At 35.6% G+C, this 26,635-nt stretch overlaps 1 protein-coding gene across 1 annotated transcript in view; it reads right to left on the bottom strand.

Annotated features, from left to right (window-relative positions):
• The window catches only part of CNTNAP2 (contactin associated protein 2), a 770,772-nt gene that overhangs the window by 496,983 nt on the left and 247,154 nt on the right, over window positions 1-26,635 (bottom strand). Inside the window, exon 8 of the mRNA XM_040057848.2 lies at window positions 26,363-26,627. Coding sequence (XP_039913782.1) covers window positions 26,363-26,627 — 265 coding nt within the window. The remainder of the gene's footprint in view (window positions 1-26,362; window positions 26,628-26,635) is intronic.

The raw sequence follows: 26,635 nt of genomic DNA, 5'->3' as shown, positions 1-26,635 counted from the left end.
TATGGATGGCCACATGTAAATGGGCAATTCTGTACTTACAGAAATCAATTAAGCTTATGGCTGCATTTCTGAGTGATGAGGAAAAAACCCAAAACATTGAGTAACCATTTTTTAAGTATGCATAGACCATTTTGTGCACTAAATGAATTCTTGCAGGGTATATGGGGAGAACCATTATTTAATTAGAGAGCTTCTTACTGCATATATTAAATGCTGCCGAACTAAAGTTGTAAAAGCCTTAGATGCCTTAGGTTTCCTAATGTTTAACTTTGCAGTCATAGCACGGTTTTAAATATCTAATAAAAACATAAAGTGTGATCACAACTGGAAATACAAGTGTGGTAGTGCATTGTGCTGATTGCCTTATTGGACAGTGTGCAGCCTCGGTGGGTTTTTTCCTAGACTGAGCTCTGCTGTCAGTTCTGGAGAAAGTAATTTGAAACCTCTCGTCTGTTCAAGACGCACAAACAATTTCAACAGTTAATGGGTTAAAAAAGAACAAGGATTAATCCAGACAGACTTCAGTCAAACCACAGCAGATCCCTAACTGAAAAATATAGGTCCCTTTAAAAGAAAAATAACAAAAATACATATAGTACAAGTCTCTTGTACTGACTTGAAATCACTGCAAAGGAGAGAATATTAGTTCTGGAAAATACAAGCTGCACAGTAGTACCCTAAGGACTATTATTTTGACCAAAAAGTGTATGATATTTCAGAGCAGGAGCAGGTTAAACTTCTTTGGTGAGTATCCTGAAAAGAACAGTACACAGCAGGAAATCAAAGAACACATACACGCACATAAAAAAAAATATTATGGCCTAGAAAATATTTATATTGTGATGTTGGCACAGAAGACAATAATGGACCTTTTATCTTGAAATGAGATTTTTTTAAAAGAAGGGTTTTATTGCTTTTTGGAACCTTATTCTTCCTATGAATGGAACCCCTCCCAGTCACCTGATCTGAAAAACAATCATGAAGCATTTTTTTTATTTCTAACAGTAGGAAACAGTGATTTAGCTAAGGACAATTGTCTTTCTCAAAACATACTCAGAGCACTGGAAGCCTTTTGCAATATTCAGTGTACAGTGGACTAAGACCCCAACATTCACTTCAGTTTTTGTTTTATTTATATGAGTAAATATTTAGATGCAATTATATGACTATTTTCTAGTTCATTATAATGAACTTCTAAGTCATGACTCAATGACAAATTATTTAAATCTGTATCAATTAAGGCTATTATTATAGTATTTTTTATTGCCTCTCATTTTTTTTCTCCTGTGCTGTAAAGTATTAACTCATCCATTGGGCTGAAACATCTGTTTCAGAAACCACAGCTGAGAACCTGATCATAGAGGAATTTCAGAATAAAAGAATATTTTCAAATGTCTCTAAAGCTGCAAATTGAATACAACAAAACTGCTACAGAATGTTTTTGCAATGTAAAATCATGGACTGAATCCTCTTGCACAATAATGATCATACAAATGCAGAATGTTCTTTCTCTAACAAGCCACAAAACTGTTCAGTCTCATGGAGAGCTCTTTTCACACTGGAATCATAGGTTACTCTTCATCCATAAACACACTTTTTTGACCTTCTAGGGTAGCCTTCTCACCTCTTCTTTGTATTTGCTACTCTGTGGTTAATGCACTTTTAGTCAGGTCCTTGAAACTACTCACAAGCTGTGCTCTAAGTCAGATGAACAATAGCATCTTGAAAAAAAAATCTAGATTATCATTCATATCTGAGATCCCATATAGAAAGAAAATGGTTCCACAAACAGCTCCATTGTTAAAATGATGAACATGACCTGCAACTGAATGGAGATGTCTGCCTTTGCCATCATAAAAATGGCAAGATTTTTTCCCTAAATAACATATGACAGCACACACGTATTCACTAATTTAATGACTATTATGCCTATGGAAAAACAGACTGTGTGCAAGCCTGGACAACACACGATGCCTGTAGTCTACTTTCTTCCATCCACGAGATTAAGCCTAGCAGAGATAGACAGAGATCAGTTGCACAAATATGTTTTCATGTGCCTAGGAAAAGTGGTAAAAATACACTAAAAAGATTAGGAGGAGCACGTTGAGGCAGTCAGAAAACGCTTTTAAGATGACAGTGATAAAAAGTCAAAGGAAAGTGAGCTTTTGTTACAATTCTGATTGAAAGAAACTTGAAAATGTAAGGAGAGAAACCATCTCTCTTGCCTGGTTCCCACTGGGCCTGGGCAATGGGCCTCTGGCCATTCAGAACAAACAAAAAGAACTGCACTGGAAGAACACCAGACTGAATCAGTAAACTGCAGCAACCATCTCTGCTTTGAATGGAAAGAGACTGTAAGCCTCTAAATTTCAGCCAAGCATCAGGACAATCAGCAGGTGAGGCTTTTTCATATTTTTAACACCAATATCAGCTATTTTTATACAACAGACAATAGTATTTAAGTGACACAATTAGAAAAAATGTGTGGGATCTGTAAGCAAAATTTTATCAGTCCTTTTTATTGCAGAGGTACATTTCATGAGTTGCTTTTAATTTAACAGCTGACAGAGAAAGTAAACTTTCTTTGGTTTTAATTTTATTTTATTGATTATCTTTTTTTTTAATAAAACACTGAAAAAGAGATGCTGTAGTCCTTCATGCAGCATTTAAAGAAGCAGTATAATATTACAAGGTCACTCATCACTAAGATAATGAAGTGACTTTGTTACTGCTGCTTTGATTTAGGTGAATTGAAACATTTCATTTCTCAAGTATGGAAAGTGTTGCTTTTTCTTTCAAACACACATAATATAATCTTTAAATGATGTCAAAAGGAAATCAAAACAAGAAAAAAATTCTTGAATGTTAAACCTTTATCACACACACACACACACACACACACACACACACAAAGTCAAGAAGACTTTGGTCTGTTCATGCTAGGCATAATGAAATGGTTACTGAAGTTACAAATACTAAAAATTTATAGATGATTAAATTTCACCTCTGCATAATATGGAATAAAATTAATGCATCTAAATCAAGATATCTCTTTGAATTAAACTCAGGCTTAAATAGTAGTCTTTAAAGGCACAGCACAGAAGGCAGAACAAAGTTATTAGAGGGTATGGCTAGAGCAGCAAAAGCTGATTCATCTTGTCAGTTACAATGATTTCACAACAATATAGCAATGGGGGAAGCAAGGCAACCCTACATTGATATGCAGCACAATTGTATTAGCACCTGTGCTTTCCATTAGATGGACATGGTTTAGCTATAACAGAATATCCTGAGCTGGAAGGGACCCACAAGGATCGCTGAGTCCAACTCAGCCCTGCACGCAGGACATGCCAAGAGTCACACCATGCACCTGAGAGCATTGTCCAAACACTTCTTGAGCTCTGTCAGCCTTGGTGCTGTGACCACTTCCCTGGGGAGCCTGTTCCAGTGCCCAACCACCCTCTGGAGGAAGAACCTTTTTCAAATATCCAACCTAAACCTCCCCTGACAAAACTCAAGGCAGTCCCTCAGGTCCTATCACTGGTCACGACAGAAATCACTCTCTGTCCCTCCTCTTCCTCCCATGAGGAAGTTGTAACTGCAATGAGGTCTTCCCTCAGTCCCCTCCAGGCTGCTCCTCAATTCCTTCCTCTCAAGGCCCTTCACCATCTTTGTTGCCCTTTGGATGCTCTCTAATTGCTTAATCTCTGTTTTATATTCAAGTGACCAAATATGTTCTTTTTTAAACCAGTAATGGTATTTTCCTTCTGGAATCATACAGAAAGCAGAATGGGGAGATTAATCTACAATAACAACACATGATGCATAAACTCTGATGTCTCTCTCAAATAATATTACACCCTCTTTTCAAAGTTTCTATCTTTTGCTCCTAAAAGCAATTAAATCCCAGTTTATGGGTTCAGTTCATCAAATCTCACCTTTGCATCTCTTCTTCCTCTAAATATAAACTTCAGAGTTAGTTATATTAGAGTTTAGTATCTTTTTCCTTTTTCAAGTCTTTATCTTGTTCATCAAGAATTAGTTGGCCAATCTTAGCCCAAAGGGACCCTCAAAAGTTGTTACTTAATTTCAAAACCAGAGGGTTGGAATAGAACTGCTGACATAGTGGTATAATCACCAATGAAGAGTGGGATATGATGCATTTAGAGATGTTCTTCTCTTCTGGCAGGGGAATTGTTGACTACTTTTGACACTGCTTAATCTTCTAATAATCATATGGTAACAATTGTAGATATTGTTTATATTTCTAAAAAGCAAATATACACCAAAAAAATAGAGTTTCATCTTCTAGATTCAAGAAAAACAAAAGGACAGAAATAACTAAAAGCAAAGACAGTCTTACTGAACTGTTTTTATTCATGCAAACTCTGGAAGAGAATCCTCATTGCTGTAGCACAGGCTGCAAATGACATTTTTCCTACTGCCAAAGTTATCAGCATATCACAGGAGGAATGCAGCATGCAAGGAAACATCTGTGCATACGTGACTTGCACAGAGAGCAATTTTTTCCTATTCTGGCAGTGGCATTGCAACACATCTGCTCTGATGGAAGTAGAACAAAACTGAAGGACAGGAATGCACCTAATATGAAAACTGACTGTACCTGGCAAACACATAAGTATAAGCACCAGTGATTATTAAGAAGCTTGCTACCCTTCAGCATTTGCTGTAGTGGAACAGCTGTGGTGATTACGGAATGTAAGAACAACAAAATCTGTATGCAATGATACTAATTTTCATAAAATGATAAAATTAGACAATTGGACACAATTTCAGGCTTGGAGCTTGAAGAATGGACTCATCTTGAATTTTTGCATTTTTTTGTTTGCTTGTTTTTTCCCAAATGAACCAGATGTTCTAATTTGAAATATGCACATATAAACAAGTAAAGGGAGGGATACTCTGTCAAGCAGCCTCTTTCTGGTATTATCACAGCCTGTCCCTGGTATTAACCCTAAAGTTCCTATTCCTCATGAGTCTGCTGAAGGAGAGAATAGCAGATCATCCAAGCAATCTCTGATCTCTTCTCTGTCACCAACTGAGGTGTATTTCTATTGTGGCAAACCTACTCTCCCCAATGCGATGGGATAGCTAATTAAACAGCACTATTTATTTGGCTGATGCAGTGAAGTTTCTACACATCCAGAGACAGAATTTCCTCAAATCTACAATACAGTTCTGTTCAAAGTTCATTCAGACCTCATTATTTTCTAACAGAGCATATAGAAGTGTGGAGTTCAGAGTGGAAGTTTATAGAAATGACAGTTATTTTATCATTTTAATAAATAGCTTTTTGCTTCCTAATGTATCATTATTAGCATACTCAACATAAATGATACATTTTAGTCAAGGACACATTTCATTCAGATGATAAATATGGTTTGATTTTCCCAGACATGTGATGAAATGGCTGGCTATTGGGCTGAAGGTTTCTAATTTTGCCTTACACGTGTAATTGGAATTCACAGAAAACAGGAGTTAAACATTATATGGACAATGTAACACTTTCTATGCTAAAAAAATAATATCTGTTTTTAAAAATAAAAAAAAGTCATTCACAGGTGAAAAGCTGACTAAAAAATTTATTCTAACTCTAAATAGTGATAAGGAATGCAAATTATAATTTGTGTTTAGCCAAAAAATATAAACACCTAATTCTACAAAGCACTGGATTTATATTTCCTTTTGCTTAAACTTTTTTCAAAACTTCTTTTTTTTTTTTTTTTTTTTTTAAGAATATATAAATTTATATTGTAAATATGCATGTAAAAATATGTTAATGGATTAGTTTTTAATGAGCTGTTGAGAACTAGTATACTTATATTTGAGATGTTTACTCTTTGGAATACATTGAGTGAGATACTAATCCCCAACATGTATTTTATAGCTAAAAAGAAGTGAAACAAGTCTGAGGTAATGGAAAAATTTCCATTTGGTTTTTCTAAACCTCTTAGGAGTTTGTGCAAGCCCATGCTTGTTCACACCAGTTCTTCTCAGACAGGACATGCAAGAGTATACGCTGCATTGTGCCTGCAAGTGAAATCCAATCTAATGAATCAATCTACTGTGAGAGCAGAAGTATTTTTCAGAAACAGTGAAAACCAAATTCAAAGGTAATTACAAAGAGTTTCTAAAGGGAAACCATGTTGTGAGATACAAAAAGACACTTGAACGTGAATTTAAAAAAAAAATTAATTTGCCTAAGACACAGTAAGTACTGGAAAATATAGAAGCAACATGAGTTACGATCCATCTCTCCATTATCTAGCAGTTGGCTGCGCCATTCAGGGCTCTGTGGAATAGATCTGCTGCTCCCTAAATTTCAAAAGCTGCCTCTTACATTTGTTATGATGACTTGACATTAAAACTTATGTGATGTTAACAACATAAAAAATATTCCACTATTTACAGGAATATGATATATCTACTACTGGTTAATAACATTTAATAGACACTGCTATTTATAGAAATGTGATATATCTATTACAGGTATTTGCAAAACAGTAGAGGTTAACCTATGCTTAGATGCTACAGGTAGCTGTTTTTCAGCTACCTGTAGCATCTAAGAGAATTTCAGTCCCATCTTCACTCATCACCACATTCCAGGTAATAAATTTGTAAACCAGTGTAGTAAATCTGGTAGAAAAAGTCCATTGTTTTATTTCTTACTTTGAAAAAGAGAATATTTTCTAGTGCTTAGTGCTCAGTTATTAAAAACAAAAATCCTGTTAAATTTTTAAGTCATCATTAAAAACTTAAGAAAATGAATAAAAACTTGACAAACATCAATTTTAGGTTTTTTAATATCCTTTTTGGAAATAAAAAGGAAATAAAAAGGAGCAAAGAAGCAAAACATACTGAAGATTCCTGACAAAGAAGAACTACATTTGCTGGGCAGAAAATAAAAGTAGTAATGGTAAGAAACCATAAATACATAGAGTAGATAAAAATATGGATTTTAATGACCCATATGCCTGCAGAGGCAAAAAAGATACAGTATATGACACAAGATCAATGGATGTTCATATTTTAAGACCTTGCTAACTGGACTGGGTAGAAGAGATAAAAGAATTTATGCAAGGGATGAAATATCTGGACCAAAAGATAGGAAGCCCAGCCTGGCAAGAGAATTGAGGCTAGTGAAAAGGTCTGTAAGCAGCACATAGCAGCATATTGCTAGCTGAGCAGCAAATAGTATTACTGAGGAAATGTGCTTAAGTAATTATAGCAGGCTTTGTTTGGGTTTGTGATTGTCTAGAATTTTTTTTTTTTACAAGTACAAATCATCAGTGAATAAAAACTAAGACACTAATGCAGTATGAGCAAGTGGGCAAACTTGACAGAATTTGCCTCTAAGTTTAACTCTGCATTGTAAAAATAAATCCAAACAGTTATGCTGCAAGATGAGTTTGCCAAAAAGAGAAAGGATACTAAGAACCAGCATCATCTTTTTCTGTATTACAGTTGTGAATTCAGTTCTGCAGGAATACACATTTTTACATTCAGGACTTGATGGGACCCCTTCTAGCTGCTACAATCTGGACCCACCAGAGCATTATTATTCTAATTGTTCTGTTCTATTCCTTTGAATTATAGTCTGAATTGATCCATGGCCACTTTATATCCCCTTATTACAATCCCAATAATTATCCTTATTCCTAAAATTCTGTTATGCCTCCCTGATGGCTACATTACTGAAGTGCTTTCAGAAAATTAATATACTTTTCCAAATTTACTTAGGGTTGTGAAACCATCCATGTTGTAAAATTAGTATAGATCTTTATATTTTAAGATCTCTTCTCTTTTAGTTCCCATAATACTGTTTTGGCTGGTTTTAATCTCCTTTATATACATAAAATGGAGAAGATGAAAACCAAAATATTATGAATGGAAAAAAGTATGGAGACCTGAATGTTAGAATAAGGTGTGGTCCACAAATGGATTCAAAAATAGATCTGAGTAAGTAAAGAATTCGATACAAGTAATGATGTAGAGAGATTGTTTGGGGGGAAAGCGAACAATTAAGAGTCATCAAAATTACAGCATTAAGGATAAAATGCTTAAGAGGTTTATTTTTTTTATGGCTTGGAAATTGTAGATTTTGTAAATTTACCCACTATTGGTGATGTATTAAAACCACTTCACTATGTATTGGTCATAACAACGCTGAACATTGTGTCCTCAGTCTGAATACCCACACTAAAGACAGACTACAAAAATAATTCAAGAATATATGACTGCAACAGAGCATGTCCTGAACCAAGGATATTCCAGCTATTCTAGCATCTGTATCTGCAAGAAGTATGACACAGAATGAGATGAAGAGAAAGGTGCAGCAATACTGTAAGTTTAGGGAGTGTTATCTACAACTTCGTGCATATTTTTAGAAGAAAAACATGGAAAACCAGGTTTCTTATAATTGTGTGAAATTAATCTTTCTTCTCAATCTTTGGACAACTCTGTCTGACAATTATAAGCTGTTTCCCTCCTCACAGCTTCGTAAAAAAATACAGACAACTTCCTGTTCTATAATACATTTGAGTCAAACACAGAAGAACACCTCGCAGTTTTGGACCAGTGCATCCTAACTTTAGACGCTGAAAGCATGAGTGCACTTCTGCCAAAGGTACTTTTGTATGTCATATATTCATATATAAATTACATGAACCTGCTAGAGTGCTACTCATCAGTGTAACATAACATGAAGCCCAGGGTGGAATATGAAAATTATCTCTTGACTTGGTAAGGAATACAGTCAAGCCATTTGCCAGTACTTAATCTAGCATTCCTGTATCATTCCAGTATTCCCATAATACACTGATAGAAACACACAAGTAATAATGAAATGTACCCCTTACTTTGGGTAAGGAAAGCTGCCGCTATCAAGTAGCAACAAATAGAAATAAAACATTCCACCTCAGCCTATTTGTAAGAACACACAACTTCACTCTTATGTACAAAGAGATACTGATTCTCCCTATTCTATCTTCCTCCACTGCTCTCCACAAACATTTTTTCATGCTGTTCCCTGCTGCTGAAGGAAATAGGTTTCCTTTCAGCTTTGCCTTCCAAAGGAAACTCCTTCCTTATATCTCAGGTCTGTAATACACAGCTCTTGAAGAATGCTGGAAGTTTCTGGGTACATTATCTGGCCTCTGCTACCCACAGCAAGTTGCCTGAATGATCCTTCCTTCTCTTCGTGTTTTCTGAGGCATAAACTTCTCACTTACTTTGCCTTTTGAAGAATAAGAAACCAGGAGTGGAAAAGGTAGGTTTGTCTGGAAACTCACCAGCAGAGACATGCAGTTCTTATTCCTCTGAGCTCTCACAACAGACAGCAATTCATGCCACTAACTTGTGCTTTTATCACACCCTAATGTATCTTAGGCTTTACTGAAATAGGCAATTCCTGGAGAAAAGTGATTACAAGTGGATCTCAGCTACTACTAAAACAAAATACACAGGAAAAAAAAAAAAACCAAAAAACCCCCACAACAACCCTTACACTTGAGTTCTCAGAAGCTCAAAGGACATGAAAAGTCCTAAAACCAGTTTCAACCTAAAAGGCCATTTCACAGTGTGCAAGAACTAGGCTCGTGATTTTTCAAAACTTATCTTTTTGTGCTACTCCTCTTAGTATTGATTCATAGGATGCTCAGTTACAGGCACAGATTTTTATCATTGGAGAATGTATTCTCTTAATGTCTTTACATTCATGAGGTTTGCACAGAAACATTCTGTGACTTTTGCTTCCTGTCAGCTTCATAAAATTTCTGAGAACCTAGATGATTTCTCTACCACACAGGCAGCTGGAATATTGAGCCTGAAGGGTTTCCAGCTTGTGCATAAAGTCACCTGGTACCTTCACAACCTAACTAGGAGAGAGAGATGAAGTTTTAAACACAATTTATTAGACTTTGGCTTGGCTCCTTTCATATTCCTCCACCTTCTACATATGCTTTGCTTGAGTAATCACTTGGGTTTTCCTGATTTGTTGCAAAACTGACTCAGAAGAATGACACTATGTCAGGCTTCAGATGATGGATGAAGTAGAAATGCAAAAAAATATGCTAAACGGTAAATATTTTGTTAAAGCCCACTAAAATCCGAAAGGTTTTGCAGAAATTCATATTCATAGGACAGGTTTTCAATTGATGTATTTCCCATCTGTCTGTGTGTTTGTACATTGCAAGAGTCAAAATAAGAATAATTTGATTATGCTAGAGCTCTTTGATATATTAGTTAGTTACAATACAATCATATATAATAATGATCAATTTGTGAAAAGCAAATTAATTATTCTCTTAGGATTATTTTTCAAAGTGCAATATGTTTCTCATAATGATAAATAATAATGATGAACTTCTGTGTTTAATTTATTTATACTAAATTATTTGATTCTAAGGGACAAAATCTAGCAAAATCCTAAAAATATTCTGTCTCCTTGAATTGGTATATATAGTAAACCCATCAGATTTGGCTACATTATGCATATGGTATGTGTCTTTTTCCATCACAGTTACTATTCCAAAAATAATTTTAAAGACTGATTATGGTGGCATGGGACAAAAAATGTAACTCAGCATATTTTCAATGAGAAAACAACTTCTTAATGTTTGCTTTTACAACATTAAAATTTGATGAAGGTCATTCCTAATTTAAAACAAAACAAAACAAAACAAAACAACAACAACAAACAAACCCCACAATAAAACAAAACAAAACAAAACAACCCACAAAAAACCCAAACAAACACCCCCCCCCAAAAAAAAAAAACAACAAACAAAACCAAACAAACACCCAAAACCCCCTCAGCACTTCTTTTTAATGTCCTTTGACAGCACAAAACATTTTACCAATGTTGAAATACACAAGGACGGGCTAAACACTTACCCAGAACTGTGTCCCATTTCTAAGTAGGATGGTGTATCATGCATTATTCCCACAGTAATTTTATTAGCACAACAGAATTTGAAGTCATTCATTCATTGAGCCAAAAGGAATAAAATTCCTGATCTCTGAGCTATATATTTTTTTCCTTACCTCAAACAAGAGGAGAAAGGAAAATAGGTAAAGACTGAACAAATTCTTATAAAACTTCTGCAGAGCTACAACTCTTTCACACCTTGCGTTTCAGGAGCTTGAATGACAAAGAAAGGTATTCTGCTTGCTTTGATATTGATTTTAAAGTAAGTATGGTGCACATTATAAGGACTCTGTGCATGTATATATCTGGGTGCCCTCATGGAGATGTAACTCTTGGAGGGCTTGAACAGATGGGGAATGAGGGAAAACTGCAGAGTTTTCTTTTAACTTAAGAGCATTTATATCTATAGAAACCAAGAGATTTATTCCAGTAAATTTTTATCATGTATAACATCCTCAATGGCCCTTGTAGGCTTGACAGTTTAGTGCCAATGACATATTTTCATGCAAGTCCTAAGATACTGCTCCCCCTCCCTTTTGGAGTGGGACAGGTGAGAGTCCTGACACATGAGAATGAGTGACATGTGGCATTTCCTTGTAACCTGCCAGTCAGTCTCTCAAGAGCATAGATGGTAGAAATCTGCTGGATTTCATCTACTAATCATCTACCCTGGGCAGTGACAACCTTTTAAAATGTCCTATTTGAAGAATTCCTGGCACAAAAAAAAACAAACCCACAACCAAAAAAAAAACCCAAACCAAAACAAAACAAAAAAACCAAACATAAAAACCCACAAAACAAAACAAAACAAAAAACCAAAAATGCAAACAAAAAACAAACAAACAAAAAACCCACAAACAACGTATTAGTTTACTGAATCTGTAACACTCTAAGTAAAAAGACACAATACTTTGAACTCCTGTTTAATCTGAAATGAATAACAGCTTCTATTTTTGCTGCTTGGCCACAGGAACATTCATAAGACTCAACCAGTCAGAGCATGTACAGCTTTTTCTACTGAATATCACTAATTAACATGAGGAAAAAATATATATGCTATATTCCTTCTTGAGGTAGTGGTACTTCTAGTTCCAAATTAACTTCCATAATAAAAATAATCAGATTGTCAGGAGAATGGAACTGCAGATCTTAGTCAAATTTCATACCTTCAACCAGCTCTTTGCAATGCAATAACTTCAAATACTGTGAAATAACATTTTTAAGTTGACAGGCTAAATCTCAAAGGATCAAATGACAGCAAGTAAGGTTCTGGAGAAGGGCTTTCTGATCCCTGTTGTCACTCCCCCTCACCTGCCTTTTACATTAAATGAATATGGAATGAACTGAAAATAGAACTTCCTGAGGTAGGCAGTGAGTCCTGACAGTGCTGACAAGCACCAGACAGGCATCACTGACATGATGTGAACTGCTGTGAATACTCACAGGAAAGGACCTTGCACATTCTTGGACTCTTTGCTGCTGTGCTTAGATAATCTGAAGAGTATAATTGGGTTTAAAAAAAAAAAAAAAAAAAAAAAAGGTGCATCGTAGAGCCTTTCTCAGAAGCAGTCAGATACAAATTCTCATTGGATTTATTTTGGCCTGAGGTTTTGACTGATTTTGACTTCAGCATCATAGCCTTTTTGGGCTCTTAATTACAATGCACAAATTTCTACTGTTCCCAGCGTGAACTGAGGATACATGGCAGCTCTCAAAGATCTCAAAAATTCAAAACAACATAATACCAGTTTTCCTATGAGACTGTACTGGTTTTGAGTGGAGACAAGATGTTATTTCGGGCTTCTGTATGCTAAGTGTATGAACCATTATATACAATGGCCAAAAAATTGATCTACTGCAATGTTTCATACCCCATTGCTAATTCAGGATGTCAGTATAATCAGAATTTTGAGTCAATAAATTTGCATGTTTGGTTATGGATATTTAAATTCCTGGTTAAACTTAACAAATGACAAAAGCAGATCTGAGTTGCAAGTTTTGATCCAAACTAAATATGAGCTATTGAATATGATGTTTTCTTTCTACTCAGCTCTATTGTAGTGATGTTAATGATATCCAGAAAATTAAGGATGTTATTTAAGATACAATTTCTTCTAAATTATGAATATTGCAAGGACATGTTCTTTAATTTTACACCTAGTACAATTTGCTCATCACTTTTATGACAATGCATATCAATTTTTTTAATAAATGATAATGAATTTCACAGAAACTATTAATAGTATTAAGAAATAATTCTACTTTGCAACCTTTGGGTGATGTAAATGAACATACAATTGTCTTTTCCATAGATAATTAAAATGAAAGGAAAAGTTCCTCTTGTGCATGCAAAATATGATACAAGAAAGAGCTATTAAAGGTACTATTAATATAAAGTAACATCAGTACTAAGTGTTATTATGTTTATAATTTAAAAGAGATTTTCAAGTATTACTGAATTCTTTCAAGCTTTTTAAAACTGTCTTTTGTTGGAATTTGATGAAGGTATATCCTTATGGTTTATATAAGTTCTGTAGAATTTGAATTAACTTTAAGGAACAAACTACAGAGCTACGTGTTTAATATAATTATTGTTTGAAAAGAAAAAAGGGGGGGGGGGGAAGGAAAAATCCACTACTATTTAGCCTTTAGTTAGAACTGTATAATTCCTTTTCCGACTTGTACCTTTATATTCATAGTTGATGCAGAAATTTCTCTGAGGACACCATATTGGACCTCAGACTATTTCCATAAAAATAACACATACTTTAAAAGGTAAAAATAGTTAAGCAATTTTCTTCACTTGTTTGTACATGGCAAATGCCTGTACATTAGCAAAGCTTATTTTCTCTGCATATTTGTCAAAGGGAATTTAACACGATATGGGAGGAAACTTCTAAGGAAGCTGTAGTAGCTGAGGAGTAGTTAGTACACCTGTGTAAACAAATCAAAGCAGAATGAAAGATTCCATAAAGAATCAGTAACATCAGGAAGTAGTAAACGAGCACATTTCTTTTTAACTTTTTGCAGAGCTACCAATATAAGATATAAAACAAATACAATATTTAAAAAAAAAATATATGTATATATATATACCTAAAAAACCATGTTTGCCAAAAATCTTTCTCTGACATTGACTCAAGTCCTCTCCCAACCTCTATCTGCCTCAGTATACAGTTATACAATACATCTAACATTTCTTTCCTTGGCATAACCCTTTTCTGCTCACTCTTGGAAATAAAGTTGGCCAGTAGCACAAAGTAAGACATGAAAATCCTGGGAAAAAATCCTGCTTGGGAAAATCCAAATTTTTTCAGAGACCTGCTGCATTTCCCTACAATATGACTGTTCAATGGCTCACCACTTACAAAAATCCTGGTTACATTGGCTCTGATTCATGATTATGGGAATGGCAAGGAGACCTAATACTGAAAATGCCTGATGAAGCCTTCAAAAAATGTAATGGACACTCAGTCTTTCTGCCAAAAAAGAACTTAAGAAGTTATATTCAGCTGCAGAGCGCCTGGAGCAACAGGTGAGAGCAGTATCTGCTTAGAATAATGTAAGTGGATTTTTCTCGTTGGATGATTGTATTTCAGATATTTACTGCCAATGTATGGGGTTGCTTGCCATTATTTAAAAACATAAAACCTTGTTCTAATTATGATACACCCTTGTGGAAACTAATAACCTGTAACACTGACCAGAGATTCCTGACATGGGGAAGACATAGCACTCAAAATGCTAATCCAGCTGAATGGTATATGGAACAGGCTGGACTATAATGCTTCTAGTAACATAAAAATTTATTATGAGTAGCAAAATTAGCTAATAGTATTAATATAATGTTATTATAATCCTTACTTGCAGTAAGAAATGGAACTCTAAAACACCACACTTATGAAGCTAAAAAAAAAAAAAAAGTTTCCAAAAGATAACAGCCTGCTGCAGGAAATATTATATTAAAAGAAAGATGAAACAAACATCACGTTCATAACAGCATTTTCCTGCAAACAAAATCTGAGAAGAACACTTCATACTATACTGCTCAAAGCTAGAAAGAAAAAAGGAAAATGTAGAAGAGGTAAGTGCATTCTTAGTGCTCCAAGTTTATTCAACAAAAATGTAACTCAGGGTCATCCTGCCAAAGGAAAAAAAAACGTTTTAGTAATTTCTTTGGGTTTTTTGTTTTGTTTGCTTGATTTACAGGGGGCTGTCAATAAAAAAATCATCTCTCTCTCTCACTCATTTAGTGTAGATATGTGTGTATATGTATATATATGTATGTATGTATATATATATAGAGAGAGAGAGAGAGGCACCTGAGAAGGTAAAGAAGGCAAAGCTGTATGTTGCTCAGTTCTGTGCCTTTGGAAGGTGCTTTAGAAGATGAAGGTCATTCCCCTGGGACCAGATATTCTTGCTTAGCATATGGCAAATCTTTATCACACAGCAAATTTGATGAACCATCGCTTGTTTTCAATCCCACAGAAACCAGCCTAAGCATCCCAAAGGTTCCTCTGCACCACATCATTCTTTCCCAGATTCAGTACAGTCAAGAATATCAGCCCTGTGTTGCAAATTCCAGAACCAAGAGACATGGCATGAGCTATTACTGTTTCCATAGGTAAATATCTAAGTACCACCACCAGAATGTTAAGAATGTTATTTTTTTCCTGCTAGAAATCTCTTGCCAGTTGTCTGGGAAAGTTGATTCCACTTGGCAGGTTTTTTTAATATATGTGCTAATATGCAGAAAATGAACTGTTAAAAAAGCTACAAAAAGTCAAGCAATGAAACCTTTATACTTGAGGGTATGCAATATAATGTTCCACTATTTTGAATCTGCAAAAAGAAAGTAAAGTTATTTTTGTATTTTGAAATAATGACACCCTCAAATTCACTGTAGATTCATACATTTATTGGAAAAGACATAGAGGAAGTCACGACTCTGAACATGTTTTTCTTTAGAAAGGAAATATTTTGTGAAGGATATGTGTAGAACATTGTTTTTTCCTCAATGAAACAGTGTGTGTGTGTAGACCCTCTCATTGGTTACTGCTAAAATAAACAATATATTTTACAGTAGCTGCCTCACAGTAAGAGAATCAAGATTTTTTTTTCTCCCTATCAACTATATGAACTTAATGAGTAAGCTTTTTAAAGACAATATCATCTTCCGTTCAGCTTACAGAAACCAAACTACTTTGGTTGCTCTGTTTCACCTCAGTGCTCATGTGATGCTGCTTCAGCAACATTTGGAAATAAAAACAATGTGCAAAAATGCCTGAAGGGTCTCACCATCTTTTACAAGAACAAAGTAAAGGCAGAGCTAGCATCATACAACTAGAAAATATTTTTCTCTCCAAGTCAATTTTTGCAGCAGAGTTACAGCTTCCATCCAAAAAAAAAGAAAAAAAAAAAAAAAGAAAAAAAAAAAAAAAAAAAAAAAAAGATAATACAGACTATGCCTGATGCCATTTCAGGAAAGTACTTTGATAGAAATTGCTTTTAGTTCTGTCAATGTCAGTAGAAAATGCCAAAGTGCCAAAATACACATCACAGTTGTGCATGACTGTGCTAACCAATAAAAAAACAGTAAGGGCCAAGCTGACTTACAAGAGCTGCATTGCTTGTGTAAAAAACTGAATTAATCCTTCAGGCTAGATGCCATTCTGTGTCATTGAAGCAAGCCTGGAGGTCAGCAGCAGCAACATGAATTTACAATGGCATGACTGAAAACAGAATCTTTCCTCTAGCACTTAAGTTTTATGCAGCATAAAATATGTATGAATGCTTGACAACTTTTCCTTTCATTATATACAAAAGTGACTTTCTCTTCTCTCTAAAATAACACTGTCAAACCAAGAGGGACTGCCAGAAACCTGTCACAGATAATAATCTATTTTCCAGGTTCCTGAATAGCAATGAAAAAGAAGATACTGAGTGTCAGTTCCCAGCACATAAATTAAAGTTCTGTGCCTGTAATTAGGTCATGTTTCTGTCCAAAAAATAATTGTGTTTAATATTACAATGAATTTTAATTATTTTTTTGAAAGTAATAGGCTAGAGATGTTGTGGAACACCTACTTGAGGATTAGTGATAAATAAGATTAAAAATTGCAAAATCTCAAATTACTTGCAAGGACATTTCCTCTAGAAAGACTATTATTCCTGGTTTTACTTAAAGTGCAAATGCTGCAAATACTGACTTTAAAAGTAAAGAAAATTCTCCTTTCTTTCCCCTGCATTTGGATAAGACAAAAAGGTGAAAAGAGCACTGGCTGGTTTAATTTACATAGTTGATAGTTTAATACTACAGTGTTGTGCACACTGCTTGAAGATTCTGTACTGTTTTCTTTGAAACACTGTTACATAGTATATGATCAAGACCTTTGTTCTCCCAATCTGTCCCTAAACATTTCTCTAAGTTTACAGAAACTGAATTTCCTATGTTCTAACTGGAGACTGAGACAACAGTATTTTTTCTTCTCCCCTTTTTTTTTTTTTTTTTTTTTTTTTTTAAACTATAACAGTTACCTTTTTTTTCACCAGCAAGGCTTTATGCCCACCAAAGATTTTTCTACAACAACAAACATTGAGTAAATGAGGTGATGGCAGACCATTTTTACAAATCTGAGAACTTTCCCTTTGTTTCGACATCTGTAAGCCACCTCCTATTCTTCACCCTCTCTGCTGTAGTTTCTTGCTTCTGAAACAAGTCAGGATGTGTCTCTACCATCTTTGTAGCCAGGACCAAGGGATAGATCCATTCTGACCCCACCATACGTCTTGTGGAGGTGTCTCTGGACCAGTACCCTGGCCCTGGGGCTTCACCCTGTTGATCCAGATGCCCACACTGTGTAAGCCCTGTGCAATACTGACAGCTCCTGGCTGTCATGTCATTAGTAGTACATGGGCACAGCTACAGCAGCCTTGTCACAACAGCTTGACTCTCCCCTGACCCTGTGTGACCTTCTTGGGGTTGCAGGCACCTTGGGAATATTATGACTCTAAAAGTGGGCATCTCTTCGTAAAGTGGTGAATAATAATGTTACCTCATAACCTGGGATTTTTGCACTTTTTAAGCAGTGACATCCAGAATATGTTGTGTGTGCAGGTGGAGGAGGGGCAGAAGGGATGGAAGGAAGGGGCACAAGAATCTGTAAGAGGACAAAGTCTTGCAGAGATGTGTTGGAAGACAAGCCAGGCTGGCAGAGTAAGAACTGTTTTGTCCATACTATCTATCGTAATGGACTCCAAAACAGTCTAACTACTGAACTATTCTTGGATCCTAGTGCTGACTGGGGAGAAACTATTGATCCTCTAGGAAGATAATATCCTAAAAATGACTCAGCCTGTGTCCAATGGGGACAATTATAGCAACAGGACCTTGAGATGAAGCAAGGAGTGCCCTGGGTCTCCTGAATCCATTCAAATGGTTTTACTTTTTTACCAAATAATGATCTGTGAACTTCCTGCTTGTTTTAGTGGGCAAATTATCTGAATAAACTTTCTGACTGACACATGGCTATATGCACAATGGTACATATATATATGTACAGTGACTGTGACATACTATCAATTAAAAAGTGACTGCATTCCTTTTACCTTCTGCTACTCCACTTAGCCCTTTACAGAACATCATAACTGCCAAACTAAATAGGCAGTAGCAGGATATCTTTTCGTTACTAGAAATGGTTAATCATATCCTGGGTTATCACTTAGTCAACTACTTCTCCCTCAAAGAGAAGCAGAGTAAAAAACACACTTCAAATAGATTTTGTATTTTTTCTCACTAGTTTGCAGTAAAAATTACCTCTGCTATAAGGTAAACAAAAAAGCTAAGACAGCACAAAGTCCAATCACATTTCTCCAGTAATACTAACACCTACAGAAAAGTTTACAGGAACCACTATATTCTGGCACTAACAGCAATCCATGTTTTTCCACAGTCAGGAAGTTTAAATGGTGTTGGAAGGTATTTGTGGCATTGCCGAAAGACTTGGCTGACCTTATTGTGTGGTTGCCATCTATGACAAATCTTGGTAAGCATAGGTGTGGGAATCCCAGAAATGGGCTTTCTCCAAGAATCACTTGCATGGAGGAAGAGGCAGAGATGGCAAACTGGCATATTGGGAGAAAGAATATAATACTTTGGATATGCAGTCTTTATGATATTAGAAAAAATTCCTTTCATTTTCCTTTATGTTATAGGAATACTTTGTGGTGTCCTGGGAATACTGTTGTTGGGTTGTGCATAAACACAACAAATATAACTATAGCTTCACTCTCTATTGTATCCTTTTGTTTATTTCTTTATTATAATTTAAACGGAAAGTAATAATGTAAAAAAACCCTCTCACATATTCACTTCAATGAGTATACATGTAAATCCATGTAAAGACTTTGAAATGTAAACTTAAGTATATTTTATAATGTCCATTCCAACACCATCTTTCTGATCCAAGAGGTAATGCTGATTTTAAATAAGCATCTTTGGCTTGATAAACCAATCTTTAGAGACAAGTCTCTTCATGCACTTTTTCATTCAATGAAAATATACAAATAGAGAATCCACCAAAGTAAAAATGCACGTTCTTAAGGTAACTGCAAAATATTGGGCACCTCTGTAGCATTCAGAGCTAAGGGGCTTATCTTCCATTCATCAAAGTCAAAACCAAAATTTTCAGACTTGACTAGAACCATGTTTCTGTCCCATCTGGGGTGCCAGTTGTTTCTGTCCCATCTCAGAGACGGCAGTCATTTCTGCCCATCCCAGAGACGCCAGTTGTTTCTCCCCAGTCAGGGACGCCAGTTGTCGGGGGCTCCTTTTTAGGAGCTTAAATTCCCCGGCATTCAGGTGGTTTTAGAGTTCTGGCCCTCTGCAAAGCTCTGTGCCAAACGCAGGAAAAGACGGAGTCTTCAAGGTTACATGCTTCGTTTATTAGTTCTTATCTTACAATTTTCTCAGTGTCCAAAAGATGTTTGCCGCGGCTCGGACATCTGGTGACTCCCCCTGTCTCTGGGCTGTCCTTATCTTTTATACTAATTGCTACGTATTCTTTATTTACTATTTATTACCAATGTCTATCACTATTACTAAAAAGGTCATCTTTACTCTGACCCAATCCTCACTAACTACTTTGTGCCAACGTCACTGCAGAAATGGAGTGAGGGAACAAGAAGGAAGAAGAAAGGGACAACGCCCTAAATTCTCCATCTTGCCCCATTCACTTCAATGCCAAGAATCCCAAACCCACTGTTTTTTCACCCTGTGATATACTAAACCACTATTTTTACACTCTTGTGGCCTGCAATGCTTCCTGCAGTGCAAGAAGCCTCTCCCATGGACTGAAATCAAATCCAGTGTGTCTCTGAGCTCTGGGCTGGTGTCCCAGACCCCCCTGCCCAGGTCCCTGACCCTCCAGGGCAACCAAAGCAATGTCCTGGACTCCAACAGAACCAGACTAGCAATAATGGATGCAGGTGTAGTAAGAAAAGACAACACGGAAAGCAACAAAAATTGACTCCACTTTCTGTCAAACATACTGAATTAAAAAAGATTTAGAAGGGTATGTTTCCAGCTTGTTCTGTCCATATCTACTCACATAAATTATGTTCCTTCTAGCAGCAAGTTAGGATTATCATTAAACACTGACTATTTCAGGGTTTTTGTGCTGAAGGAAATTCAGTGCAACACAGTGAGTGTTCAAATGGTAGTGGTAAAAAACCTTATCTCATCTTTCATGATAAAATATTTCTAGGTAAAGGTCCCATCTAACTCTGTTCAACAGCCCAGAGGAAATGAGATCAAAACATGTAAACGGAACATCAGCCTCCTGTATAAATTGAGAAAGCTTATCAAGGACAACACCCTAGTTTATTGATTCTTGGGTTCTTCTGTGTCAGTGCAACCAATAAAGAGTTCCATTGTTCTCAGGAAAAAATCTGAAAAAGGTACCATCTATGCTTTAGAATGCATAGCTTGTGCTTTTTAGGCAACTCTCCAGTGAAAATCAGTGACTGATGAAGCAGAATTCACAAACCCCTGAACCAAGCTCATCAGTTTTCTTAGGCAATAAAAGCCTGCAATCAGGAACTCCATTTCTTGATCTGATTGGTTTGAATCTACTGTATCGAGATACTGAACCAGACTACAGGGAAAATGTGTCATAAAACCAACTATAACTACTACAAGTATTTCTGTGTTTCAGTTCTGTAAAATTCAAACTCACAAATGCCTATTCATATAGCTGCATTCACTGCTTAAGGTCAATAGCCAAAAATCTACAGAGCGAAACAGAGGGACAAACCCGGATATCTGTGAACATTCTACGTTTCTTATATTCAGACTTGTCTGATGCTAAGTCATCACTCTGTCTTTCATGGACAGAATTTCTGTCTCTCATCTTGATCTTGCTGACAAGTGCCTCAGGGGTATCTGCCTCCACTTACTAACATTCAGTGTATAACCTACTACCAGTAATATGAGAAAGACCTGGTGGGAAATGTTATCTTCCCGCCAGAAATGCATTTGTGCTCTGTGTAAACACATTCCCTGTTTAAGCCTTTATTTAACCACCAAGGCAAAAATACTTCTTGATTCCCACATAAAGTGCCCCAGGGAATTGTCATTGGAAGAGTACCACTTTAGATCTGTCAGATAGAGACATTTTATTACCTGAAGGATGCTATCTTAACCCAAGGTCTAAAATATAAATGAACTGCAATTCAGATGACTTGAGATCTAGCAGCAAGACAGAAGGGTGGAAAACTTCCCAGGGATTCCACAGGGAGAAGGTTGATTTATTTAATACAGATAAATATGACAAAAAAGATATTAATATCCCAAGTTTTAATAAGTTTATGCTTGACAGGAGGAACTGAAGTCTTGAGCAGCAGCTAATACAAGATGTTAACTAATAAAATTGGAGGAGGAAAAAAGAAGCTTTAAGCAGATGAATTCAAGTTAAGGGCAGGAGATTATTTAGACACTGAAAAATTCTGTTTCTTATGGGCTGAAGAAGATTATGTCTGTTTTGCAATGACTTATCATCTGTACTGTAGGGTAAAATCCAAGGGATCTTCATAGACCATCTAGTATTTAAGTAGAGCAGAGAATGCTGACATATGAAAGGTCAAAACTGCCTATGAAAAGAGGAGTGAGAAAATAAATAGAGGATATATCAAGAGATTATTTTAGAATCTGCCATCATGCCTTTTCTCAAGAGGAAGAGACATTCTATTCTCTATTGAAACAGGGATTTGAGGTTTGCTTTTAAAACACAATGTAAAGCCATTAGATGATACCTCAGGAGTGCTGTTTTGAATGTTACCATTGTTTCTTTGAGCAAAGCAATACTCTCTGTGTTTTTTAATGTTACCCATTTTTTCCCATGTTGAAAAATTCAACACGGGAAACATGAAATGTAATTTCATTCAACATGAAATTTTGGTTTTATTAGGAAGGAGTTTGGGTTAAGTTGCTGTAGCAGGTAGATAAAACTAAGTAGAAGAAAAGGAGACAACTGGGACACAGGCTGTGCCTAAACCCTGCACTGAACTGTATTTGCACATGGCTTTGGGAAAAAGTTTTGTAAAAAGTTTTTATAGCCAAGAGACACTTGGGAGTATAACCTTTTCCAGTTGCTGATTTTTCTGTGCTCAAGAAAGAAGACATTTAGCTTGTTGATGCTTATAAATAAATGCAACTAATCCACAATTTATTCTAATTGCAAGATTACAAATATTGAGTAGGTTCTTAGTATATATTCAAACTAAATTACTTCTAAACTGCAGCAGAATATCAGAACCTTTAATATGCAAAACTATATTGGACATCTTCTTTCAGAAAGTTCTAAAAGGAAGATCACATCTTTCTTCCAAATTGTCGGCCTAGCATTACTTCCATTAATCCCTTGTGTAAATCTAAAAATTTCTCAAAAGTTTGCCTGAGTCTCGTAACAACAAAAGCAAATTTAGTCCAAAACTATACAGAGCAGTAAAGATAAATCTCTTGACTGTTTTCTGAGATTCTCTCCTATTATTAATCCCTATGCTGGGGCATACACAACTGTACAGATATTAATCAAGGTTTGCAGAGAAAAAGTCAATAGGATGTTTAACTCTTGATTTATACACAAGCCTTAAGTATTTTACCTGTGTAATTCTGCACAGTCAGTGGCTTATTTCTTCTAATTAAATCTTTATTTCAGCTCTCAGTGGGCCTGATTTTCCTCTTACTAACAGCAAGTTTATTAATATAACTCTTATCAATCAAATGCACATTTTAATGAGACTAATGTAAGAAAAAAGCAAAATCAGAATTATTGACTTTGTACAAGAATTTTGCCAGTCTGTTCATAGATAAGCAGTGCTTACTAGATGCTTAACAGAATGCTGGGCAGGGCAGGGATTTTTTACTCTTTAGAAGCCTTTTTTGAAAGTACAATTGGCAAGATGATTAAAAATAAAAATTACTCAGGAAGAAAAATCAGACAGTAAGTCTGACTACAAGGGCAAATTATCATTGTCCTTCTCACATGTAATACAGACTGAAAGTTCATGTGTATATTAAGGTAAAATACTCTGTTACACTAAGCATTTTGTTATGGGCATCACAGTGTACACCTTATTAACACTGTAAAACATTTACTATTGTTTTTTACCAGTTCTTTATTGCCTCTACCATTTACCTGTCTGAAGCCTAGGACAGGTCATGGACTAGTCATTTGGTCACTGTTAAACAACTTACAGCCAGGTCAATAAAAACCTGAAATTCTGTTTTGCCAGGTCAACACAAAGGTCTGTTGCTTTTAAATTGTAACACAAAAATCATACCTACTATTTACTACAATATATATAACCATCCCTGCTTCTTTTCAGCCCATGTGAAATAAATATGAAACGTTTATATATGGATAGATTTAATTATCAGATATGTAGAGTTGAGGTTGTGGTTTGAAAGTGACTGAAGGCATGAAAGGAGCAGCAAGGTAAACAGTATGTAACATAACTGAAGAAGAAAATAAAATGCATTTTGCCAAAACCAGAAGTGATCTACAGAAAATTTCTATAGAAATAATATTCACATTTTGATGTGAATATCAGCTATCTGTGTTTTTTAAAAAGTAGTAACAACACAGTGAGAGAGGTAAGTAAGGAATGAAAGATAGTAGGAATGTCTCATAATAAAGATAATTTTGAACTCCAAACAATGAGTGAAGAAACTCCAGATAGACAAGACCATTTTAATAATTAGAACAATATTATTTTTCTTTTATGTATTCCAAGAATATGTGGGATGACTTATCCTGCCAATAAAGATGAAGAAAATTGATCAATAGACTGAGAGAATTTAATGAGAATTGAATAAAGTGAAATCTCCAGCAGGTAGGACATGCAGTTAAAAAAATGAAAGAACAATTAAGTTCCTTTTTGAAGACCAAAGGATAACATGAAATCAGACTCTAGCTGGGATCTGCTAACAATGTGAAAAAATGATCCTTGACAAAAACTGAACAGACAACAGGGAAGGATGTCTGGGAGAGAAAGAAAACTGCTAAGAACAGACTGCCTGATGGCAGATCTCCATTTCTCTGATTTTAGATGCAAAGCAATGTCTGCTTCATAATTCCAGAGAATCACCTACTATTATCCAAATGTTTTCCAACAGCATGCTATGTAACCTCTCATGATCACCATATTTACATAAAAGCTAAACGTTTTGTATTCCTGCTTTTTATTTGATTATTTTAGAATACTGTATCCCTTCATTCACTGCACTTCTATGCACAAATATTTCATTTTCACTCTTGCAAAGTGTCATCAAAATATATAAAATTGCAGCAGCCTTTCTCTCCTTAAGCAAAATGCTCACATGAATTACATATGAAAGTTCTGTCAACAAGAAAACCTTTTTCTCCTGTTGTCTGATTCCTTCTAGTCATCAAGAAGAACTTATAAAGCAGTAGCTAGGTAAGGAAGTTAGCAGTGTCCATCTACCAATGAGAAAAGTGGGAATCCAGCTGCATTTGAAAAATTTTGATGCTAGACTCTCCTGTTTATCTGATATCTGTGCCTGAGTCAGTACGTGCAGCTTCAAGGTATTCAAGGGAAATCTTGACAAATAAAACCAGACAAACAATAACTCTGTTCCATAAAAGTACCTGAACTGCAGAGCTGTGAAGGAACAAGACTCTGCCACCTGTACATCAACTTACTGCTCTCTCATGTGAGTCCTACCAGTCAGTACAGCTACTGCTTCTATAACCAACGCTACGCTGTGACCCAGAATGAAGTACTGATGTCCCCACGTTAACTCAAAAATTAACATTAAAGCTGCTAATGCAACCAAGTTGGTAAATTATGAGAAACATATAGAATAAAGACTAAAAGACTTTAACTTGCTGTGGAAAAATATGCTATTACAGGTGACAGGCAGAAATACAGCAGACATGAAACCCAAAACAGATTTGCATGGAGGCTGTGGTTCTAGTTAGTCTAATATTTTGTGATTACCAGGCTGTATTCCTCCTAGTAGAGTGTATTAATGCCCTGTAGAATTATTCATACCTTACACATGCAGAAGGCTGCACACTCGATTATGTGAAATCCTCCTTTGTCAGCTGTTAAAAAAAGCCAGTGAAGAAACTGTGCACCTTTTATCAATAAGACCACAACCGTCTGAAATCTTTGTGCCAAAGGCAGACCATTTTGAATTCTAGAAAACCCAGTAGGTTTAAATAATGACATCTGTTAATTCCCTGCAGAAGAAGGAAAAAAGAAGTTTGCTGTGATATTTACTGTACAACAGCAGCATTCTTTCTGCAGCCTTACCTGGCAGTTGCCATATTTTCCTTTTCTATGTTCACACACACAATTAATTTCACAGGCACTGAAATGCTTGTTGCAACAAAATAACAATTAAATATTGAAATAAATCTATGTTTTTGTGGGACAGTTATGCAGAACTAAAAATTCCATACAAATAATTATGGTATGAATGGATTTTCTTTTTTTTTTACAAGAGATTCCCAAATTAATGGAAAATATTAGGAGCAGCCGAATTATTAGACTACATCTAGAAAGGGAGTACACTCCCGTTTTGAAACCAAATATTTTTTCAGAGAAAACTGCAAGACAGAGGGAAGAAAGAAAAAAGAAATGCTGCCTCACAGATAAGGGCTGATATCTTGACAGAATTAGATAATTTATATCTTTTGTTTTAATCTAACCACCTTTTCAACATTCTTGGACCTCTTATTCAATGAAACAGCAAAAGATTTAATATAGTTGCAATATAAATTTTAAAGTTTCTAAAACATTGTTCTAGTCTTTAGGCACACAATGATTTTAAACAGCACCAACAAAAATGACACCAAATTAAAAAAAAAACCAAAACGCACTTACCCGATGAGATATCAATCCGGTTTCTCTTCACTTGGGTGACGTTGATATGGACACTGACTTTTCCCTCATTTATGTCAATCTCAACGTTCCCCAGCTCATCTGCAAAGTTGCTGAAGAGGAGAAGTCCATTTGGGTTCCAGGTCCGGAAGAAGAAACTGACTGAAAACAGATCCTGGCTTGGACGACCAGGAACCTCAAGGTAACTGGTAGCATTGAAAAAGACAGGCACTGTATGTGGCTCCACACAAGAAAAACTTAAATTTCCCTAAGTAA

The sequence above is a fragment of the Hirundo rustica genome, chromosome 1, assembly GCF_015227805.2.
Source record: "Hirundo rustica isolate bHirRus1 chromosome 1, bHirRus1.pri.v3, whole genome shotgun sequence".
NCBI lineage: Eukaryota > Metazoa > Chordata > Aves > Passeriformes > Hirundinidae > Hirundo > Hirundo rustica.
The sequence above is the reverse complement of the archived record's forward strand: the minus strand, read 5'-3'. Positions and strand labels throughout refer to the sequence as shown.